Raw genomic sequence first — 14,503 nt, 5'->3', positions numbered from 1 at the left:
CTTGCTCAATGCAGGTCTCAATGGACAACACAAAACTGCCTTTGAATGTATCTCTAACTTGACAGTCTTGTCCAGTTAGATCACAAGAAAATGCAGTCAGAATGTTGGGTACAACTGTCCTATTGGTGCAGTAGAGGGCGCTGTTGTGACACTGAGGCTTGGGTGCATTGCTGGAGCAATAAAATGGTAACTCGGGATAATAACTAGTTATATTTAACCAATGCATGTTATCAATGCATGCAAAGTGCCGAACCTCCCATTCCTCTGTGCTGAAATTCCTAACAATGAATGAGGACCGATTTTACAAAATCAAGAGACAAGATAGTGTATGTTCTTTTATACTTTCAAACAAATCCCATTGGATTATTTGTGTGCATCACATCTGATGTTTTATATTTTTTATGAATATTAATACTTTAAATGTTATAACATTTAACAGCTGGAGTTGTGATATTACTAGCAAACAAATGAAGGTACATAGTACCGGTTAGGATAATGATTCAGTTTGAATTTCTCTAATTTGAAAAAACACACTTTGTATGAGACATAGAACACCAGGTATTAAAATATCAAATTTAAGGAACAAAAAAATGCAAGTGATTAAAATTAACTATTACAATAATCAATAATTATATTGAGAAATATCATTAATATGGTTTTTCACTCTGGAATGATTAACATTCAAGTAATAACATTCATTACAATTTTGTCAGTCCAATTTTTGTTCCTCCATTCCACTTATGACTTTTGATTAGTGTAATTTGGGAAATAGAACTACAATATTACGATAACTTTAATGTGTAACTTCTAGTCATTCAACTTCAGAGGCCTAGTGTTATTTACTGGTAAATGTTTAAAATACGTGCATAAATTGCATTCTACCCATAATCTTTGTACTTATTTAAAAACTATTTTCTGTTAATCACTTCTAATAGGGACTTACCATAATTTCTGGAGTTCGGAAAGATTGATTTGCTTACCTGCTAGGAAACCTATTTTTTGTATATTGAATAAAATATATTGAAAGTTATTAAAATAGTCTCAATAGGTGTGAAAAAGATAGCATTCATCATTTAACCCATGCAAACTAGATTACAATGTGTAATAATCAAATTTACCTTTGCATATCTTCCTTTCAGGATATATATACAAGTCAATATAATATTAAAATGATATTACAAAACTCATCGCCATATACCCATTTATTTTCCCAGTTTCTAACAGAGACGCTTCCCTGTGTGAAGAGTGCTATAAACTGTACTGTAAATGAAGTTGTTGTCGTCGTCGTTCAATTTACTGCAATTCAGATTTGAATTTGCAAAAATAGTTTTTCTGAATTCTGTGTAATTTCAGCAAATATTCTTTTTTGACCCAATTTGAATAACATCTTGGGAATCAGGGGAAAAATGTTCATTTTAATTGGAGAAATCTGCATTTGTATCAAATAATAAATGCATATTTATTTAAAAATCAAAATGTCAGCATAAAGTTACTAAATATTTGTGCTTTTAATATTGGTAACGTAGTCCAATCGTCCAGAAATTAAATAATATGCTTTATTGAAACTCTGTAATTTCTTTGTGGTGCTGCTTAAAAATGTATTATTTGTGAATTTCAGGTAAGATTAAAACCGACAGCTGTTTTGTTTAATCTCCGAAATTCGTGTTTATTTGCTCACTGCAGCAAATATCTACAGGGATACCATTACAATGTCGAATTAGTCTTAAAGAAATTATGCTTTTTGTGTTTTTTTTAGATAATAGGGTAGATGTCACCACTTTGGGTCACTCTATATAATGTTGAATTAATTGTGATTTCAAGATAAAAGCGCAAAAGCAGCTCCTAAAGATTTCACGAGTTTTTCGATTAAAAGTACCGAAGAGGAAGAGAATCAGGACATAATGAATATTTGCTGATTAAAAACAAGGAACTTTTATTAATCCGGTTTGAAGAATTGGTGAAAGGGAGCGCATTTATTGGGTTTGCTATTACAAAATAACATGTTAATTTATACATTAAAAAATCACATGTGCGTCGACTGCAGATGACAGTGTGAAGCTGCTGTCCTTCAGTTCGGGCAATCATGGTGATAGCTGTATTATAGCGGCAACAACCAGCCTTATAAATGCAGTACAATCAATATAACCTACTTTACCGCCTACATTAATATTTAGTTAAATGTTTTCCTAAGAAAACATCTTTGCAGATTTAATATAGATTACATTTTATTTCAGTCTGTGTTCATCGGCCGCTCGCGCTAATAATCTTGCACAACTCCCATGCTTTTCAAAGTCTTTGCAAAATATGATAAGTTTCATTTTATATGAAGTATAAAATATTGGTATTAAAATCCATGCACTTTATTTAAATGTGTTAAAAATGTGACTATAAATATTTAGTGAGAATTCACTTTCCTAACTGATCAAAGCTCTAACTACACTGGCTTTGTTGCTCGACACCGTGTGATTTTCAGATCACTCTTTACCCAGAGATAATTATTATTGTCATCTGAATGGAAAATGGTCCCATATCTCACAATAAAAACAAAAATGAGCTACTGCATAATTTAAATACTCTGAAAGTTTAACCACAGATGACTTTAAACAAAAACACATGGAAATTGCCCCAAGCTTTGGATTGTAATTACAAATTGATTTAAAATGCAAAGTATTGGCATCATTTGTAACCAGAGAAAATGTTTGCTGGTTTGCAGCGTTAGCATTGCATGGTTGGGGCTGCACTCGGCAGATTTATTATTAATGCTTGGTTAAAAATCAAATTCGAAATTTTAACCAATATCGAATCTTCTCATGGGTCAGGTCACCCGCATGCGTATTTACAGTGAAAAGTCCAGTTAAACATTACTCTGAGAGCGCTTTGTGTGTTTAAACACCTTGTCATTTCAATATAGAGGCGTTTGTGTTTCTGGAAAACTGGAGACGAATTTGGTAAATGTCGATGCGGGAGAATCAAAGAAATCTCACTCGCTTCAGAGAAACCAGCCGCAGTGGCAAAGGGGAGGCTAAACAGCTGTGTCTGTTAATAGAGACATTCCTTTATAGGGGACAGAATGGAATTGATAATGAACGTATTTAGATCAGTGTCCAAATAACAAACGCTGTTTATAATCCGCCAGACTACTGGCGACTCTTAGCGGGTACAACAACTTCCCCAAGGATACTAAAATGTCAGGTTGAGTTACTTTTATCCATTCCATGTGTCGGGATGTTTCATACAATGTTTTACACTGAGAAGAGAAACTACAAACAGAAAGCCATATTGATATCGGAATGTTCCACTGAAACAAATGTGTCTCGTCGCCTGCAAAGTGTAAAATTGTCCTTTAGTTTGGACAATTTGAGCCGAAGCTTTGATTTCATTAGGTGTTTCCCAAACGCGCTATAGTTCCTTTATAATTATAATAATCATATGATTATAATAAAATAATCATATGAGTATATAATAATGTAATTATAATAAGCTATATTTGGTTTGTTGTATGAATTCAATTTATTTCCTTTAACATTTTCTGATGTGATTTTTTTAAAAAAGCGATGCTTATTTTGTTGGACTTTCTTCCTCGTGGAGTAATTATCGACAATGAATAATGAGCTTTAACAATGACATTCACAGCTGTAGCTCTATTTTTAAATAAAACTAACTTTTTACAAAGTAAAAATGGGGAACATTTTATGAACGATTTTCAGGTCCTTTAAACCAAGAGAAGGAGACGTGACGCGAGAAATAATCTCGATCTGAGTCATTTACTTCGACTCATGACATTTAATTGCTCAATTGTGACCATTCAAATAAGTTTTTTTTAAAAGAGGGACATTCCTCTTATTTGAATAATGCGCTCACGCGAAGAAATTCAGTAAAATGGGCAACAAATATGTTCGGAAAACTTGAAGTTTTCATTGTACACATTGTCACAGGTTGCAGAATGTAAAATGACAGATATGAGTATTCATTAGAGCAGGAAAAGCGGACTATTGCAGTCCCAATGATCCCGCGCCATCTGCACCGCTTTTACATCCGTTTCAAATGAAGAGAATCGCTGGCGGCAGCGACGCGGGGAAAGGTGCGGCTCTCAGTGTGTCCCTCCGCCGCCGCCTCACTGGCGGTGAGAGAAATCCGCTCAGACCGCACAGCTCAGCGAACGCAAAGTGGAGTCAAAGTACAATGTAAACGCACATTTGGGTTTGGTGGAATATTGCACCTTTTTACAGATGGATTTCTAGCTTTTTGCATACTATTGGGACCTATAAAACATTAGAGATGTATTTAAAGTTGTTCTTTCTTTAAATGCCCCTTTTCAACCTCACAGTAGAACAAAGGCCACATCATCTAAACCATTTGCTCCGCAGCAATTTCTCATCAATATAATACTTACTTGTTTTTTTCATTTTGGTTAATAAAATAAATTTAATGTGGCGAAATTAATTCCGTGAGGTTTTGTTTAGTTTCGTTTGTACCCGACACTTAGCTATAGATTTGTTCCTTTTTTTTACAGAATAAACAAATCAAAACCTAATCCCTAAAAAGCGAATTCAGACCATGTTCTGCTGGAATCTGCTGCGTAAACCGTCTCGTTCTGATAGTGTTGCCAACACTGAAATCCAACCAACTCTTAAATGTTAACACTTTGATGTAACCAATGTAATCAGACTTCCCTCTGATCGCTACGTACTCTTAGTGTTAGACTACGATTATTAATTTCAAAATAGTATTTTCCATAAACACAGCCAACAAATGCAAAATATTCGAATTTTCCAAATAACTTATTAACATTTAACGAGAATAAAACGAAACCAGTTGCCGCCAACTATAAATAGTGTAATTACCAGCTGCTGATGACCAATAGTTTAGCCTCTTAATTCCTAAATGATACCTTTCCTGTAAATGATTAATTTTTGATTATCGGAAGCAGTATTATAATCTGAATTCCAGATATCGAATCGTAAACCAATGTCCTTTTGCGCCCTTGATTTTACTAATAATTAACACCATTTATTCATTCATGTGGACGTCTTTCAGACTGAACCAGTTCTTTTGTTTTTCACTTTTCCCATTTATTACAAGTCAAAGAACAAACAACAAACATCTCGCTATCAGCCGCCAGGTGCCGAGTGACTACTGCGTTTCACACTCTCTGTAACGAGTGTATCTCTGCCTGGAGCCCCACAGTGGAGCAGCGAATCCTATTTTATCTGTTCTCCTTTGTTACTATTTAACTTTGCTTCGGGACCTGCCCAAATTCCATCAGACAGAATTCAACAATTTGAAGCGAGATAACAATACTTGTCAGCAGCGGCGACCTTTGTAACCGTTTTCTGCTGCTGTGATAGTCCAACAAAATTCCCAGCAATGACACATTAGAATATTTGGATAGGAGCAAACCTTCCCTCTGAGATGTTTTCTCAAAGTTGTATATTTCACAACTGTTTGTGCAGAATGTGTGGCCTCAATTAAAATGATTAGTCACAGGATTCTGAATTGAAAATTTGAAATAGAACAATAAAGAGGAATGTAAGCAATTCTGGCAGAATATTTAAATCCCTTAAAGAACCGATATAATTTAATTTGGATTCTAGCATAGATTCGAGGACAATCAGAAATGCACATATGCTAATATACATGTATATCATTATTTGTATAAATGGAGTTCTCATCTTGAAAACAGAGTTCAAATCTGCCTCTCTCAGATCAGGAATCCTTTAGTATTTTCGGTTCTCGCCTAACCCGAGTCCATGTCCGCGCCATTCGATCCCACCGGTTACAGAGATGCTTTCGTGAACACTTATCTTAGCGAGCTATCGCCGATAGATTGCCAAAGATGATATTGATTCACTCTCCTTTTATCTAATGATGAACCTCATCAATCGCAGGAGAATAAATCGAAAGGCAAGCGGGCCCTTTCGGGCTTGTGTATTTCCCAATAGTTTTACTGCCGTTTATCGATCTCAATATTTTAACATTTCGAATACAGTCATTGGCATCCATTCGTCATTTACCTGGTTTAAGCGGCCAGGATGCAGTAGCTGGGCCCCATTGCTCGCTTAACCAAACGTTTGCCTTTTCAACAATTCTTCAGCAAAAGGCCTATTTCGCCATGTCTGGGAAGCTGCAATCGGAAACTGTAAAGGATGAGTACTGGAACCGAGAGGTATTTCCACATAAAATTTAAAGAGCTGCAGTCAGCAGCATAATTGATTTGGGTAATTGGGACAATGCGAATATAGGGACAATGGCGATGTGGGGACAGTGCAGAATTAGGGGACAATGCGGATGTCGGAACAGTGCAGACGTGGGGGATATGGGGACATTGCGGATGCGGAGACCAGGGGGATGTGGGGAGAGAGTTTAGAGCAGTGAGTAGCGGGTAGTTTTTGATTCCAAGCTTTTGATCACAGTTGAGCGCCCAGTGTCTGCAGCTGCAAAAGGGAAGCTGTGATGTGATCAATATTGACTCAGTTCAATCTGCACGAAGCCAATTTGGGCCGTTCTCTTTCTCTTTCTTTCTCTCTCTCTCTCTCCTGCCACAACATCATTAAACACGCTGCACTTTCCTCTGGAAAATGTCCTGTAAACAGCGTAAAATCTGCTTAAACCACAACTCTGTTTGACAGCAGACATGCTAATCGATAATAATTTCACCTTTATAGATGTCCCCATTATTACTGTGTCATACACGTATGCGCCAGCATGTATTTGATACATATGCAATTTACCTGATAACACATATATGCAATGCAATACATAAATAACTATGTGAAACAGTTCCGCCTTTACCTGGAATTATTATTTTCACACTTAGAACTTGGCTCTGGAGGTAAATAGAAGAAAATGCGCACATAGTGTGAGAAATGTGCTCTGTAAAATACTTGTACACCCATGTGCATATACACATGCAGGGAGTTTACATTTGTACAGGTGTCACCAAGTCATAGTTCGAGTGTAGGTGGCGAAAATAACACAGACTTTTAAAGAGTTCGGAATTTCGCATAATTCCTGTACTCCTGGTGCCTTTTCTGGGATGTAACCCCAGCTCTGGTTCTGCAGGTCAAGGCGCTAGCAACGTGTTAGAGCGGTTTAAATAATTAATTGTTAATCTGCTGTCACGGGATAAGGAAGTGAAGTGGAAAGGGTTCGACTGCATGCATTCGCCATTCCAGGGTCCAGGATTATTGATCGGGTGTTTACCACATCAGGCTGGAGGCAGCGTCACTCCTGCTCTGCGCCTTGTCCTGCAGCTGAGATCTGAACAGGCTGGAGAATGGGATATCTGAAACACGTCCTCCATTCTGCTCTCAATAGAACAAATCTCTCATTTAGCATCTATATATCATGCTTTCTGTCTGTATTTTCGCTAATATCCCAGATATCACCCGGAGGTGTTGCTAATTAGGGTTAGCGCTATTAAAAAGGCTACAAGGCATAATCTGCCCATAAATATATGTCTTTATTGTGTCTATCACTTTCTTAGCACAAAGTATTACTAGATTTGTCGACAGTTTTCAATGCAAAACCATTCACCTCTACAATATCACAGATCTTACTCATGTCCATGTTTTGTAAGACACTGGAGCTTTGTGTTTAGATTGTTTTTTATGTTTAGATTGAATTTTTTTTGTGTTTAGATTGCTATAAGATTTAAAAGCACTTGAACATTTGTCTATGTTATTGGTGTAAAAAAAACAAGAGGGATGTTGCAACGATTAGAGCTGACTTCAGACATTCAAAAACACATTAAAATGCATATCATCAGCAAGTAGGTCAGTTTGGGTCTAATGTCAAACTGACATTCGTTGACTTTATACAAGTCACCGAAATAGTCACATCGTCTCCTTTTGCTCTAGAAACCTGACGACATTGCGCTCTTAAACAACTCGATCACCTCCCTCTAACGACTTCCAATCGTCGCTATTTAACGTGCAAATTCAGTTTTATCTACAATATATGAAAAATTCCAACACGTTCATTTGTAATTTTGTTTTACATTCTCACCAAATGCAACATTATCTGCTCTATAGTGCAGTTTCACAATATTTGAACAACCCTAAAAATCGATTTCTTTGACTGTGATGAATTCCGAATTGTAATTCGAAGTTATTGATTTTGTGGTTTCAAACGCGAACAATTCTGTCTTCCTTACTACTGGTCGTTTCTTCTTGCCGTATTTCTATCTTAATATGATCGTGCAAAACTTGCAACCTTATTTATGACCATATGAAACAAAAGGCCTATAAAATAATTGATGACAGTTTGTCCTAGTACAGGCAATATATTAAATCGGCTTTGAAATATTCTGAATCTTGAACTATTCGCATCTAGAGGGAGAAATTGTGATGATAAAGAATTGTAAATGAAAGATACACGTAAAGAGAAATGTAACATTGCATTTTGCCATCACATTCACCGGCCTCCGGCAATTAATACCAATTGCAGGAGTCACTCCACGGATTTACTCGCCTTAATCCAACTATTTTGCTGCAATGTGGCTCAAAGGTATTTTTGTCATTCAATATGATTTTTGTATGCAAACATCTCAATGTAGTAAGACTGAAGTATTTTTGTGCCAGCATTGTCGCACTTTAATAATCAGAGATGGCTTGAAATTTAGAGTTTAAAAATCCCTGTATAGTAATTGTTTTCTAAAACAAAATCCAGAAACACTTTTTCTAAAACATTGCAATTTTCTCCGTATGTCACTAAGTCCAGTAACATTTATCTTATTGTTAATTTGTCTTGAGTTCTTCCATACTACATTTTGAAGCAGAAATAAAACACAAACGCTCGATTGGGTTTAACAACAGAGGCACTTAAACAGCCAATTCAGAGCAGTTTACATCTTTATTTACCAGAGTCTTGTAAAACCAATGCAATCTGCATTACATTAACTGCTTTTCAATAGCGCATTGACTGTAACTAAAAGATGCCTTGATTCGCACCTAATTAAGGGGCAGGTAAATTGTGGGACACGTGATTTCACGCAAATTCTACACCTGAGGACAGAACTGCCTCTGCTAATATTTAGTAGTAAGGAAAAAGACATGCCTATGTCTGTGAGAGGGCATCCGATGGATGGTGGATAAATACATTATCACGTGACCACACTAGGCGGCCCACACCTCATATTAAAAGGCTATTAAACATGCATCCCATTCAGTGTCAGGTGGACTTAATTCCAATCAGAACTCCATGGAATATAAACCGCGAATTTCATGCCAATGAGAAAACAACATTGTGCTTGAATGAAATGTAACCCTTTATGCACAACCAGGACCAAGGGTACAAATGGTAACCGTGTGTACAAAGAAAACCATATAATTTACTGCTGCTTAAATTACTTCATCTAAATGAAAGAAATCTCTCTGTGTTCCCATCTTTCTTGGAACCGTCTGTTTACAGGACTGAAAGTTCATTAAATACATTAAATATGGGGGAAACGACAGAATTTGAGATTAACTGCATTTTAGCCTTTTTCGGTAAATTGGGAGTATTTTGGAGAAATGACAACGGATTTTTCTTTTCCATATTTGTTATAAAAAGCTGCTTTGGTATCAAATGGTCATTACCATATTTACATATATTAACTGTGGGGGAAGCAGAGATAAAGGAACATCTGGGGAATTCTCTACTAAACAGGAGAGAAATAATGACAACGAGTGCAGTGCATTCACATTCACATAATATATCAAATAGATAGACACATAATGACAAAAAACAGAACAAATATTGTAAGATATTTGAATCAATTGCTTCTATATATAGGTTGGGGAGGCCATGCAGCACAATGCCCCTTGTTTTGAGCAGAATCTGGTGTGTGTATGTGTAAGTTTGCAGTATGCAGAAGTGCATTATGCCGGCTAGTGAGGAGATGGACTGTATTTGCTGTCCTACCTGCCAGCCTGAGAGCAGACATTCTCTGGAATTCAGGCTCCTGCAGCCACTTCCACATCCTCCTGAAGGTCTCGCGGCCAGATTTGAGCTTACTCCAGGGTTTGGGGTTCCTCAGCAGGTCTGAGAGGGTTCCCTGCGACCGGCACAGGATTCGCTGTGCAAAAATGGCCTGAGGGATGCTGTAGCGTTTCAGCTCCGCTGTGATTCTCTGGGCAACCTCCTTGGTGTTGATTTCCTCCACTTGATTCGAGCCGCCGCCGTGAGAGGCGGACACTGATACCTGACGGTCGCGGTCAGAGGAGAGCATCGAGCCGTTAACCTGTCCATGGTGATGGCTGTGAGGGTGCATCCCATTCAGGTGGGGCATCATCCCGGCTCCAGGGCCCCCCAGACCCCGAGCCAGGTGCTCATCCCCTCTGGATAGCATAGCGGCGTGTGTATCAAAGCCATTGGGAGACAGCATCTTCTCGTTCGCCATGTGCCCACCGGGACCGTAAGGTGTCAGCGGCTGCTGGGAGTTGTGCAAAGTGCCCAGTCCGTTGGAGAGAGGGGAGAGAGACTGTCCCATGGTCGCCATGTCTTTGTGGTAAGGGCTGTAGAGGTTGCCCATTGATGGCAAGCCCCTCTCGTCTCTCATGAGGGTGAAGCTGCCGCTCACATTGCCAGACAGTCTCTGGTGTGGGTGGTGGTGGTGATGATGATGATGATGATGAGGGTGATGGAATTTATCAGACACAGTAGAGATTGGCGGCAGGTGCTGGAGGGGTGTCAGCGTGGTGTAAGTACTGCTCAGGCTCATCCCAGGTGGACTGTCACAGGACATGCTCATGGCGGGGTGCAGCGGACCGGACAAGCTGTGATCGGGGCGGTAATCGCCTCCTTCCAGGATGGAAGCCATGCTGGACACCATGGCAGGCCGGCCGTGAGCAGCCAGACTCCGGTGAGAAGCCTGGCGATTGTGGGAACTGTTCATCAGGTCGCTGGATTGGGTCACGCCGTGGATATTCCCAATATTCTCCATTGTAAGCTCCATGTTCGCTGTGCTTCCTCGGCATCAATACCTATTCATCCGTTCGATCGAGCATTTTGTAGCCTGTGTTTGTGGATTGAGTGCGATTTGCTGCGATCGCCACTCCGACTGATGCGCTGGTCCGAGGGCTGATGTTTAACGGCTGCAGATCGGGGAGAGACCGAGCGGAGCGGAGTGTCAGTGCGCAATCTCACGGCTCGTCTGACGTCAGCATTCCCACATCTCATTATCGAACTTCCGGCACTTTTTACCGAACATCGCATTGACTCTCAATAGCGAACACTGCGCTTTCAACAATCTTAAGAGTGTATGTTATATCTACAGAACGGACTCTCTATCTAAATTACTGCTCAACACTTCACTTTGAACTTGTCCTAACATCATCTCCTAATCTGAATACATTTACCAGTATTGGAATCCATGCAATAAAATTACATTCTCCCATCAGTGAAACTAAGTCGTCATTTAATTCCACATTTCGTGTTTTTGAAGCCATGAAATATCCACACATATATAATTAAAAGTTATTTGATATATTCTGTTAATTAAGCAGAACTCAGCTTTATCTCTGTTAATTGGTTGATGAGGTGATACCTGAGGTGTTTTACCTGTGAAAATGACGCTTTTAATTTTAAAAATGTCAGTATTCTGATATCTGCGAACCCACTGTGTGAATGTCAACAGCCCTCCCCTTCCCCCCCTGCCCCTCCCTAATCTGAATAATAAACCATGAAAAGGAACATTTCTTATAACCTTGGACTCATTTGTTTAATAGTTTGGGTAAGGTATTCCGGTCCAACGCACTGGGACGTCCTCCCGACGTGAAAGGCGTTATACAAATGTAATTTGTTGTTGTTGTTAAGGTAGACCTGATGTGTCTACAGACCAGGATCATTGACTGGGCCTTTGATGCTGAAACGTTAAAGATACTCACAGGTGTTCATATCTCAGAATGCAAAAATCACAACCTCTAGTTGTTGAGACTCCAAATGACTTCTGACTTGTACAAACATGACCATGTTCGGAACTTTGAGAAATATTTCAATTTAGTAAAATGCAATAGAACTGCTCTGAGTCTAATCCTGTTTTACATTTGACTATGTTCTGAACTGCCCCCCATCTTGCATGTTTAAAAGTGAACATTAATATTTTAAAGTAATCGTAGCTTCTAATGAAGTTTGTCAGATTTGAATGCCGAATTTGGGGGGTTTAAACCACAATTAACAAATACTACCTTTTAGTGAAATGTTCCACGCTTAGCTAAGACAGAAATAAACTTACATCCACTTTTCAGATGATTATTCATAAACGTGCAATTATTGAAGCGTTGTGACACCATTCATAATCAATCCACTTAATACATCTCGATTGCTAATATTTGTCAACGCTTAGGAATCCTTTAAAAATATAAAATACTTTTCTCAATCAGTCACTGTTAGTAATAGGCAAATGTAGCAAGACAGTTAAAACAAAGGATGTCAAGCTCGAGATTCACTATTGATAACTGTAGATATTTAGATAACGGAGGTACAAGTTATTTTGCATTATTTATATTGATGCATTGAAGCTGCTCAGAAATAACGAATTGGGTCGAGGAGATAAACAAACATTCCAATAGTGGCGGTAGAAACTTTACTCTGAAAAATAACTTTTTTCTTGAACTTAGTATTAAGCATTTACCTCGTAACCACAGGATTCGGTAAAATAGGATAGTGATTATCCTGCGTAAATAATTTGTACATGTTGCTCGTTGACGAGGAATCAGGAATTATTCTGCTGTATTTCCAATAGCAAGCTTTTTGGGAGGAATTGGTCCTAATATCCATGGCTTTAGTGCTGTCTGTAAACCTAAATGAGTTGATTAAAATCTCTTTTCTGACGTGTGAAGGACAAATTCTGACCTGTGGTATTGGGATCGGGGAAAAGGTCTTTGGGGAGTCAGAGCAGTAACCAGTGGTAACAACATGAAAGTGTTGCATTAAGGGACTTGCAGAGGATTTGCAATATAAAGAAGTACAAAAATCCAGCTGAGAACCCTTTGATCTTGAATATATTTGGGTCGAAGGTTTAGGGAAAAAAACTTCCCAACCTGAACTGCTATTTAATGAACATAAAATTCGGCGCCAACGTCATCTAAACAGTACGAAGGGTCTTGTTGAAATCTTACGACATTCACAATTGTCCAACGTTGCAGGCTGATGCCATGTCAGCTGTGAAAAGTTAAACAGCCTACCTAACCTGGGTGTATTCCGCCAAAACAATCTCCCCTTCGCTTCCAGGTTCTATTTTCATCGTCAACAACTACTGTATTTTTTTTAAAGTTGATGTGAAATGGGATGTTCCTTTTCCAGGCCTTCAATTACCAACACAATAGTTTAGCCAGAAAGAAACGCTCGATCTTGATTGTTTTACATCCTAGCCTATGCTGCACCTGCATATTTGATCATCAAAACAGATGTTTGAAATAAAAAGAGGGTTTGATTACACTTACCTTCACATGTTTCCTCCAGTTTCCTCTGGCTACCCTAACTTCAGATAAACAAGGTAGTTAGATTGTGATTTTGTGCCTATTACAATCAATATTTGATTGTTTGTAAGATGTAAAGGAAATAATACCATTTATTTATTTTCCATAATTTTAAACAACGTAAAAATCTTACTTTAATGGAATGAATTGTGATCAATTAAATGTAAATTGTAGATTATGGCGATGTGACGGTAACAATATAAGAATCTCTGCTTAATTGTGTTGCAGTAATTCTGCATCTTAATTAATTTCGCTGCTTGTTTTTTTTGGAAGTAACTGAATCCTTATTTGTTTCTTCCTTTTGTAATTAACAAAATATAATTTAGGAGAGCGAATGCTTTATTCATTCAAGCAGAGATCTGCAACACCTCATTGCCTCGTCCAAATCGATAAGATATCATTAGCCAAAGCGCAGCCAAATGTGCTGGAGAGAACAAAACGTACAAAAATATTGGTCATTCCTCGATGTTACAGATATTCACCATCTTTAAAACAAGGCGCTGCCACGACAGCTAATCAGGTCCTATCATTAGTTATATGTTGGGATCACTGTGAAATGCAGCTCCACACTAGGCCGCCTCACACACTTCCAATCTGAACAGGAAAGTCAACGTCTCCCAGTTTTTAATTATGATAATTTTAATGGCATTAAACATGCCGTTGCACTTCCTAATCAAATCTTTATCACTGAACTTTGCGAAGGAAGATTAAAACCGTTGAACATGTTTTAGTCTCGAAACCGAATGTTTTCCAAAATTATTAGAGATTTGAAACAATGTTCAGCAATGTATTGGTATTAATGTTGGGTGTAAGGAGTGTAATTGCTGATGTGATTTCAGATTTGCATGTAGCAGATCTTGTTTCCCTGTAGAAGTGACCAGGGCCTGAGTAACAGTTTGTGCTGTTTATCCCCTAACCATCTGCCAGCTGCTAGCGCCCGGCTGGATATTGATCGTTTCTCTCTGCTTGTTCACTCTGCTCCGGTTAATCCTTATCCTCTCCTCGCCAAACCCAGCCATTCATCTCGGAATTATCTGTGGGGG

General features: G+C 38.4%; 1 protein-coding gene across 1 annotated transcript in view; it reads right to left on the bottom strand.

The window, feature by feature from the left end:
- Positions 1-10,936, bottom strand: part of onecut3b (one cut homeobox 3b) — a 36,011-nt gene extending 25,075 nt beyond the window's left edge. Inside the window, exon 1 of the mRNA XM_007910741.2 lies at positions 9,904-10,936. Coding sequence (XP_007908932.1) covers positions 9,904-10,936 — 1,033 coding nt within the window. The remainder of the gene's footprint in view (positions 1-9,903) is intronic.
- Positions 10,937-14,503: the final 3,567 nt, after the last annotated feature.

Source organism: Callorhinchus milii, unplaced genomic scaffold, assembly GCF_018977255.1.
Source record: "Callorhinchus milii isolate IMCB2004 unplaced genomic scaffold, IMCB_Cmil_1.0 Scaffold21, whole genome shotgun sequence".
Taxonomy (NCBI): Eukaryota; Metazoa; Chordata; class Chondrichthyes; order Chimaeriformes; family Callorhinchidae; genus Callorhinchus; species Callorhinchus milii.
The sequence above is the reverse complement of the archived record's forward strand: the minus strand, read 5'-3'. Positions and strand labels throughout refer to the sequence as shown.